A 10,545-nucleotide genomic window follows, 5' to 3' on the forward strand; every position below is an offset into this window, starting at 1 on the left:
AAGGTTGGTGAGTTTTCCATCCAAGGAGGCATCCTTCCCTAGCCAGACACTCAGAAACCTGAAGCGGGGCATTCTGTTCATTTTATTAGAAATGGCAAATATATACAATCTAATTCTTGACAAAAAAAAATGATTCCAAAGGATAGGATATTGTAAAATAGCAAGAACCAAAACCAAAATCGCCAAACACTAAAAAATAAACTTAGAAAGCAATATTCTAACTCTCTCTCCCCCTCGTTCTCTCTCTTTCTGCCCCCGACCTGCCACGTGTGTGTCTTATTTTCTGTTCCTACTATATCATTTTAGAAACAAGGTTTAATTGTAGGTGACCAGTCTAATGGGCAGTCCATGTGTGATGCCTCAAATAGTTTCCCCAAAAACTTGCCAAGAGAAGCATAAGGCCCACCTCCACCTCCCCGATGCAGACTCCATCCACCTCTACTTCCCCCTCCCTCTCATGAGCTGTGTTCTTCAGAGCCTGCGTAGGACTGACTCAGGGCTCTGATCCTACTAGTGACAGATGCTTTTCTATTCTGTGTAAGCCATGGTGGCTCAACCCTCTGACAGGACGCCTAGCTCTGCTCTGCTCTGCCCCTCTAGGAAGACAGCCTGGGTCTCCCAGTCTCCACTGACATCCACCAAATGGCCTCTGATTATTCAAAAAGCAGACTGATGTCGGAATGAAAGTGTGCTAATTGCTCCTGCAAAACAGGTTGGCAAATTCAAGGCGTAAACAGTGTCTGCCAGGTCTACTGAGATGCACTTGACATTTAAATACGAATGGATGTGCTCTTCCTCGCTGGGGTCCACCAGAGCTTTCAACCTTGACCTGCAGGGAACACCTTTTCTACAAGTGACAGGTAATTTAGCTTTCTCGCTAAGTTCTGGGGCTCTCTGGTGGTGAATTATGTATGGTGCTTCCGTGATACAGACACCTGTCCACTGAGAGCCAAACCAAAGCTGATAGATTCCTCTTAAAGACCTTAGATTAGATATAAACTACCTTTTTCCCCCTAGAAAAGTCGTCAGGATGCCAATCACTTTGCCTTCCCTTCCTCCATGATTGCTGGGACTTGAGAGCTGCTGAAAAGAAACTGGTTCTGAGCTCAGTGCTCAGGCTTCTTCTGTGGTTTATCTAACACCCCCAGACCCTTTTTAATTGTGGGAGTAAACTTGTGAACTGTGAATTACTAGCCCTCACACCCCCATCCCCCATCTACATGGATCTTAAGGAAGATAATCCGCGAAGCTGCATAAATAAATGCACCATGTTGATTCAGTCCCTTTTCAGCAAAGATGTTTGACCAGTTTCAAATGCAGCTTTTGTTTGTTTGCTTTTTTAGACAGGGTCACTCTACAGAGCCCTATAGCCCTGGCTGTACTGGAACTCACTGGAGGTCCTTGAACTCAGAGATCAGCCTGCCTCTGTCTCCCTAGTGTTGGGATTAAAGGCATGCAGCGCCACACTTGGCACAAGCAGCTTTTGAAGTGAAAACAATTATTTCACACTGTACATCATTTGGGAGTCATACATTAAATATTTCAGTGTGGAAAATAGGTAAAAAATAAAGTCAGCAGTATGGCAAAAATCCTTACAGGCACATACACACCAGGGTAAGAAACCAAGGGCTGGGCCTTTCAGGAAAGGCTTAAAGGGGTCGAGGTGGGTAGTGGGAGGATGGAAGGAGTTAAGGAACTTCAGATAAGGAGAGGTAGTCAGGCTTCTCCAAAATCAACTTCACACTTGCGTCCTGCTCAGGGGTTACCTAGCTAGCCAGGCTTCTAAAACAGAGAATTGCTTCAACGTGACTGAGAGACTCAAGGGACTTAGAAAAGCTCTGCAAGTTCTACTTCGATGCTCACTCAGTGCCATTCTGGTGGCAGCGTAAGAACGAGGCACTTCCACACTACAGTGCCATTGTCTCAGGAGCAGCGCTCAGGGTGGGAAATCCGCTGGGTGTGCTGTGAACCTCTCAGCCCAGCACTGACCTTTGAACCTATTTTCCTCCCCTACAGCAGAAGCTACTCCCCACTTCTTGTCCATCAGAGTCCAGGAAGGGAACTATGATCACCCTGTGACTCAAGAGCAAGCAGGTCCATACCCATTAAAGACGGGATATAAGTGGGGAGGCATCTCCTGAGATGAACCCCTCCCACAGCCCGATGCTCAGGTCTCCCTACAGAGAGCAGACAATGGAATCTCATTAGAAACCTAATACAATAAAGACATGCAGATCTTAAGGGTGGACGCGGAGTGCAAATCAAATTAACTTCATCACTTTATTCTGCACCTCACAGCACTTCTACCAGTGGACAATTGCATTAGATCAGTGGGGCGATCAAAAGGCAGAAACTCCCTGGAAATTCACTGTCTAAAGCCAGACTAGGGGGCAAGGGAGTCCTGAAGGAGGACGCAGGAGTAAATTGTGTTGACCCAACATGAATTTATGGTATCTGTCCACATCCATGCTAGGCCTTTTTTGCTTTTCAGCTCCCAAGTCAATGTCTTGTTTTGTTAGCTGTGCAGACAGGGCTGGGAGGAAGAAAAACACTAGACATAGTTCTTCAGAGCCTTGCTTCTTACAATGTCTAAATTTCACAAAGCCTCAAAATTGTTTACACACACTTATACACACACATACACACACACACACACACACACATGCACGCACGCACACACGCACGTACACACTTTGCTGGAAGGATTCTGGATTTCATGCCAATACCTTATATAGAGAGAAGCATAAACAGTTATAAGGGGAAATGCAAACATCGAATTAGTGATACGAGTATTTTTTTACAGGAGAAAAAAAACTACAATCACAGGTGATGGATTCTGAGAATTAAACTGCAGAAAAGCACGACAGCAAAATGAGCTGTGGTAGACCTCAACACACATGTAGCAATAGCTGGGTGAGTTACAAGGTGCTATCGCTTGGCTCCTGAATGTGCAGATGGGTTGCTTCTGAAGCTGTTGGCACTACTGGAAGGTGCTGCGGCCCAATAGGGTGTGATGAGTAGCGTTGGCATCTTGACACAACCTGGAATCACCCAGGAAGATGGTCTCAATGAGGGGTTGTCTACACTGAGTGGGTCCTAGGGCTTGTCTGCTGTGGGAATGTTCTAAGTTGATGTGAGAGTGCCCAGCCCATGGTGAGTGGCACCATTCCTTAGCAAGGCATCCCGAACTGAACTGTGTATCAGTGGAGAAATAGACTTGATAATGGGCAAGTGAGCTTTCATTTATGTGTTATTGATTTTGGATGTGATGTAGCTAGCTGAAGTCCTGTTTGTTGTAAACTGAAAAAAATCCCTTTCTTTACTAAGTTGCTTTTGGTTAAGATATTTCATCACAGCAACAGAAATGAAACTAGAGCAGAGGGGATATTGGGAATCCATTCTTTTCCTCTCTGCTTCTCAGCTGCCATGGGTGAACAGGCCTTTCTTCCACTGCTCCTGACATAATATATGCTCCACTGCCATAGACCCAAAGCAAAAAGGTCCAGTGATCACAGAGTGAAATCAAACTGTGAGCCAAAACAAGCCTTTCCTCTTTTTAATCCCTTTCTCTTGGGTATCTGTCACTGCAACAAAAAGCTGACAGATACAACTGAAGTTGAAATAAGAAAGTAAGTACACCAGAAAATAAGGAAGTACTTGTTGACTTCCCAGAGGCCACATGATGTGGGTATAACAAAGGGACACTGAGCCAGCTGAAAGAGTGTCCAGTGACCAAATCTTTGCCTTCATATTTTCTAAGCTTTTAATGCTATGTTCTCTTTTTCATTGTCCTTAGCAACTGTACAAAGTTCATGGCCAGTTTACATGGATTGATTTGTAAGTGAATGGGTTGCGTGGAACCCCAGATAGACCTTGGTCCCAACAGGCACTTGAATCAGCAACAATTATCTTGGTAGAGCGGGGTGAAACAAATGGGGAAAAGAGGTTCTGTGAACGGAAGGAATTGAGTAAAACAGAGACACACAGGTGACCACAGGAGAGTAATTAATAATTAGACATTTAAAAATAACCTATCTCAACATTTAAAACATTTTTCATATTTCATACAACCTTTGAGCAACCAAGTTATAACTGTGAATATAAATGAAATTTCTACACATCCACTGTTCCATGCTTATATAAATCAACTGGCCAAAGAAGGAAAGCTAGAGGACACATATACTCTCCATACCTTAAATGTGGGTGACATCTTTCCAGAAGGGCTGTATGAAAAGAAAGCAGATGTGAAACACACCTGTACTTAGTTCTCAGAATCCAAGGTAGGAGGATTGAGAATTCAAGGCCAGTCTAGTGAAACCCTGTCTCAAAACAAAACAAACAAACAAAAACCAACAACAACAAAAAATGTGGAGAGAAACAAAAACACCAAGTATACAGCAGAGTGGGAAAAGCTGCCAGGCCCTACCACCTCAGCCTGTCGATCTAGGTCCTTATCAACTCTGATACTTCAGAATTTTGGTGTGTGTCCTTGGCAAGATAAAAATGACATTTTACCTCTGTGATCCTGCTCCTCAAGACCCACAGCTCCAGTCTAATCATGAGGAAAAAAATCCAACTATTTTTAATTGTAGGGCAAAGTACCTGACCAGCACTCCAAAACACTGTCAAGGTCAGCAGAAATGAGGAATGTCTGAGAAACTGTCACAGCCAGGAGGAACCTCAGGTGACTAACTGAATAAATGTAATATAGTGTCCTAGACAGGGCCAGGAATAGGACACTAGGTAAAGCCAATGGGAATCTCAGTAAAGTGTGGACATTAGCCAACAGTAAAGTATGACCAGTGGCTCATTAACTGTAGCGAATCATGGTAATATATTAATATAGGAAAAGGAGTACTTGGGTATATGGGACAATCTACTGTCTTTTTTTTTTTCTTCTTCTTCAATAAAACACAGATTGTCCTAGATGGCTTGGCTCTAGTCTCAAAAAACTTCCAGTCAAGACAGAAAGGATTCAGAGGTCTTTATATCTCTTTTCTTGTGCTCTTCAAGCTTCCAGAGTACTGTCAAACTAGCTTAAAGATTTAAAATATTAGGAAATCATTACTGACATTATCTGAAATGACTAGTATATAGAGAATAATCACTCTGTTAGATGTAGAGCTAGGTTGTATTTAAATGTGTAATTATTGATTACTCCTAACACACACCAACTTAGTGGTGTACAATTCTCCTGTAGTCACCTGCACATCTCTCATTCATTTCATTTCACACATAGAACACTTTATGTCCAAGTGTTTTACCACACTCTACCAAGATAATTATAGTTGCTAAAACATCGGGGTGGAAAAGGCCCCTCTGGAATTCCATTCAATCCATATAGACTGACCATGAAGACCATGAACTTCATGCAGCTGCAAAGGGCAACTGGGAAGAGAACACAGTATTAAAAAAAAAAAAAAAACTAAAAATTTCAGACAAAGTAAGAATCGCAATATTTACATGACTGATCCTAGGCATAAACATCAAATATAATTACTTTTCATGACTATTGGGACTACAACTTTTAAAGCTAGTTTCATGGAGAAAAAAAAATGAACTTTGACCAGGCCTTGTTGCCATAGTAGTCTATGAATAGGTCACAAGTGGAACTCAAAGAAGTCAGAGCATAGAGATATGGAAAGGTGTAAAGGGGTACATAAGGGCTTATAGAGTGGAGGATCTCTGTGGACAAGTAGGGTTAGTATTGATGGAGGCCACCAAGAATTTTTGATAGTTTTAAGAGCAATTATAATTTTAGGGTCAATGCTATTTAGAATTCTTGGGTTGGACCATGTGCAAAATAATGGATTGTCTGACAATTTTTTTTCTTATAGAACAAACTATTTTATGAATCAATCTATAGCATATCTACCTATCTGAATTTAAATTACATATATATGTATATATGCACATACATATGCAACTACATGTGTTTCTGGCCTTATGTAAACTATGTAATCCACTCATTGACCAATGATGGTAGGTATCTATTCCATACCATTTAACTAATTATCATCTAACTAATTATTATAGAGACAATAATTTGATAGGCAGGATGTCCTAGGGCATACAGGACATGAGAAAATATTGGGGAACTGTTTATATAAACAATGTGACTTAAAAATTCATGATCCTGCCAGGTATGGTGGTACGTGCACTTGGGAGGTAGGAGGGACAAGAACAAGGCCAGTCTCAGATACATAATGAGTTAGAGACTACCCTGGGCAACATGAGGCCCTGTCTCAAAACAAAACAAAAAACCATGATCCCACGTGAGATGTAGTGGTTTATTGATGAAGTTCTACAACAAATGGGTAGAAATGAGAACAGGCATGCATTTGTTTGCTGTTCCATCATTACACATTCCATCAATGCCTGCTCAAATTGAGGAACTATTTCTCTGTGTTCTTTAATACCAAATATCCCATTCTTGTCTCTCTTCACATCTCCCACCATAAGAGAAAGTTATTCTCTAATTACTCAATATCCATGGCTTTTCAAAACCTGTTTGAATGAAAGAATATAGACCATTTCTTCTATGGTTTCCTGCTACCATTTATTCAGAGCTGTTCATATCCTCTACATCACGGCACTAAGCACAAATGCTGACCTGTGACTCAAAGGCTGCCACTACACTTCACTGAGGATGACTACAAACAAAGGATTATTTAAAGTACACAGGAAAGGAAAACGATATTGCAATTCCTGGTCATGCTAAGTTTAGCAACTAAAACTGTACACTTAAACAGATATTTCAACCATAACTGCTCTTGAACCCCTGGGCTGTAATTTATACATTACCAAAATGCCATCCTTCATCCTGGGCCACATCCCTGCCTTCCTAATGAGCACTGCAAAGGACAGTCCCATTCCCATAACAAATACCTGTCCCTTTCTTTTGTTTTCTTAGCCCAAGTTCAGAAAATTTATTTTGTTAAAACAATTTGATATCTTAAGCATTACTGAGCCAACGGGACATCAGAATACAAGTTGTCTAAAGTTAAAGGTACAGTACATTAACAAACAAATGAGCCTTAGTCATGAAGTTATAAATGCAGAGTAGGATGAGGGTAAGAGGAGAGTTAATCCAAACTACAACAATCAAGTCTTCAAACCACCTTCTGAGTGGGGCTTCTGGATTGTTCCTTTCATCTTTTCTTGTGACTTTTAGCTCCCTTAAAAAATGTTCAGTGGGGAGTCACAGGAGGCAATGTGCTGTGAGTTCTTGAAACTATACAAGGTATAGTCTGGCTAAGTTACATGTGGTTTCTATATTTTTTGGTAGAGTGACCTATGGCAAAGCAGGTTCAGTTACCCCACCAGTCAACCCCCTGGGAGCTATAATTTCCTCCATATCCATCACTGTTGTAAAAGCCTCCATAGCTACCTCCACCAAACCCTCTACTGCTGCCGTGGCTGCCTCCACCACTGCGACTGTTGCTAGCACGGCTGCTGCTGAAGCTGGAACTGCTGGCACCGCTACTTTGTCGATAGTCTCTGGCACCAAATCCTCCACTAAATCTGCTCTTGGACCGTCCACGACTGCCACCCTTGTAATGGTGTTCAAAAGCCATGTTTTCTAGCCAAGATGGTACTTCCTGCTTTGCTTCAACAAGAAGATCCAATAAATCTTTGGTAATATTTATGTTCCTCTCATTGAAGAATGAGGTGGCAAGGCCAAGGTTTCCGACACGACCTGTTCGGCCAATGCGATGCACATATTCTTCGATGTCACTGGGCAAGTCAAAATTGATGACGTGTTTCACATTGGAAATATCCAGTCCTCTTGCAGCTACTGCGGTAGCCACGAGAATTGGACTTTTGCCTGATCGGAACTGGTGAAGGGCCTCTTCCCTATCTCGCTGAGATCGGTCTCCATGGATACTGGTACAAGCATATCCTTCATGGTATAAGAAATCCTCCAGGGAATCTGCACCCTTTTTGGTCTCCACAAACACCAATATCAGGGAATCCTTTCCTGTTGCATTCAGGAGGTCAAGCAGAAATGACCGCTTGTCTGCTTCTTCCACCCACACGACTTTCTGTGTGATGTTCTCAGAAGTAGACCCGACTCTTCCTACAGCCAGAAAGATATATTCATCCAAGAAATCACGAGCCAGCATCTGTATTTCCTTAGGAAAGGTAGCACTAAACATCATAGTATGGCGGACACCTTTTGGAGGCATGGTGTCTTGCTCAACTATTCTTCGAATCTGAGGCTCAAAGCCCATGTCCAGCATCCGATCCGCTTCATCTAACACCAAGTATTTGCAGAAGTCTAGCCCGATCTTGCCTCTCTCCATCATATCCACTAGCCGTCCTGGAGTGGCTACTAACAAATGACATCCACGTTCCAAGTCTCGAATCTGCTGCCCAATATCAGCACCGCCATACACCACGCAAGGACGAACTCGAGAGCGGTAAGAGAACTTCCTGGCCTCCTCATAGATCTGCACTGCCAATTCTCTGGTTGGAGCCAGGACCAAGGAGATTGGGTACTGTTTGCGACGCCCATACTTTCCATTCTCCTTCACGGCCCTCAAAGCCTCACCTGGGCCATCTGTATAGATCTGACTCAAGATGGGTAAAAGAAAAGCTGCCGTTTTTCCAGACCCTGTTTGGGCACAAGCCATCAAGTCTCTTTTCTCCTTGATAATAGGAATAGCATGCTTTTGCACTGGAGTTGGGCGTGTATAACGCGTAAGCTCAATGTTTCCCATAATAATTTCTCCCATCTCAACATCACTGAAACTTTCAATATGTGGAGGGCAGTTGTTCCCTGTCGCCTCAACCGGAATGTCATCGTACTTCTCAAAGTTAATCCCAGTATTGCCTCCAGAAAAGAGTTCCTGTTCCAAGCGTTCGCTTGGTGGGAGCGGTTTAGACCAGTCATCTTCGTCCGCCTTGTCACACCAGCGACTGTTCCCACCCCGTTCAAATTTGCCAAAGCCGCTTCGGCCTCCTCCTCCTCCTCCTCCTCCACGGCCGCCAACGCCCTCATAGTCACTCCGCCCGCGGTCATCAAACCTTCCCCGCGACCCACTTCCGCGGTCCCCGAAGAAACTCGACTTGGCCCTCGTGTCGCTGCGGGAGCCGAAGCTGCTGTAGGCATCCTTGTCTTTACTCCACCGGGTGCCGTCTTTGTCGTAGGGCGCCTTGGCGGCCTCCCGGTTGCGGAGGTGAGGAGGGATGTAGCGCCCTTTGCTGCTGGCGGCGCTCCCTCCGCCCTGGCCGTCGGGAGAGTTCAGGTCTAGGCCAGCCAACTGCTGGTCCAGCCCGAGCTCATCTTCCTCCGGCACATGACTCATCCCTGAAGAGGACGGAGAACTCGGGGCGGCACCTCGGCCGAGCTGGGGCTTCGCCACAGAGGCCCTGGTCGGGGGGTGGAGAGCGGCGGGCGGCGTGCCTGCCGGACGGGCGACCGAGCCCCCCGAAGACGGCTGCTGTGCCCGCGGCGCCGCGGTCGCGTCCCTCGCACGGCCCTCCTCCAGCTAACGCTATGTGGCTGCGGCCGAGCCGGGGGCGGCTGCGTGCTGCTGGCTCCTGATCTCGCGAGACTTCTCGGTCAGGCCTCCTGGCGCGCCATGGCCAGCGGTGTGGTCACAGGGCCCGCCGCCCTCCCAGCCTTGCAGGAGCCACGGGGCAGCCCCCGGTTGAGTTCATAATGGAGTTTAGATGGACAAGGCGGCCCGCAGCCCAGCACCTCGATGGCTGTCCTGGGTGAACTTCACTTTTCCAACCCGCTCCCGCCCCGTCCTCCGCGAATACCCTTGGTGGTGGAAGTTCTCAAGATCTCGCGAGAACTCTGTCCTCTCGCAGTGAGGCCTTCAAGTGTGCTGTAGGCCTCTAGGCTCCTCCGGCTGCTCGCTCGGACTCTGGCTTTTGGTGTCGTCCTTCTGTTCTCTCCAGGGCTCCAACTTTCCCCTTGGTTTCCAGGCTGTGGGACTTGTCCGGTTTAATTAGCTCTTGCTTCTCCAAGGGCAGCCTTTTCGGGGGAAACTGGAGTTAGGCCGAAAGGAGCCCCAAATGAAGAGGGCAGCGGGTCACGTGGCCACAGGTGTCCCGTGGAGTGGCCATTTTGTGCAGCAGGAAACGGTTGCTTGAGTACGGTGTTCTGAATGGGGGTGGGGAAGGGGGAAAGGGCGGTTGGTGGCCAGGGTGGGGTTGGGGGGGAGGAAAAGGGGAGGGGGATAAAGGATGTGTTTCCCTTAAGACCAAGTAAGGACAGCATGCTCGGAGAGCTCGAAGCTGTTGCCCTGGTGGAAGGGGGGGGGGGCACCCTAGAATTGCCGAGCCACAGCGTGGAGGCTGTGGAAAGGGCAGTGACATCCTGGTGGTAGCACCAATTCCACAGAGTAAATGACATAGAAGCCAGCTGGCCTGGGTCTTGGGGGGCCAAGTATTCAGGGCGCTTGACTCCTTGTGCATCCAACCTGACCGGGATTCATCCCAGATCAGCAATGTGGGACCTGCACTAGCAACCTGCTCTGCATCAACCTGAGGTGGAGGTGGATAGGCTCCTGCTCTGCATAAATGGGCGGC

At 45.9% G+C, this 10,545-nt stretch overlaps 1 protein-coding gene across 1 annotated transcript; it reads right to left on the reverse strand.

The window, feature by feature from the left end:
• Positions 1-6,271: 6,271 nt before the first annotated feature.
• Positions 6,272-10,107, reverse strand: LOC114698204 (putative ATP-dependent RNA helicase Pl10). Its single transcript, XM_028876722.2, has one exon. It carries the CDS (start codon positions 9,309-9,311, stop codon positions 7,311-7,313), a length of 2,001 nt encoding a protein of 666 aa, XP_028732555.1. The 5' UTR covers positions 9,312-10,107; the 3' UTR covers positions 6,272-7,310.
• Between the last annotated feature and the right edge of the window lie 438 nt (positions 10,108-10,545).

The sequence above is a fragment of the Peromyscus leucopus genome, chromosome 15, assembly GCF_004664715.2.
Source record: "Peromyscus leucopus breed LL Stock chromosome 15, UCI_PerLeu_2.1, whole genome shotgun sequence".
Lineage (NCBI taxonomy): Eukaryota > Metazoa > Chordata > Mammalia > Rodentia > Cricetidae > Peromyscus > Peromyscus leucopus.

Excerpts from the sequence above, each read along its gene's own strand:
- LOC114698204 (XM_028876722.2), bottom strand. The coding sequence starts at position 9,311 with ATGAGTCATGTGCCGGAGGAAGATGAGCTCGGGCTGGACCAGCAGTTG.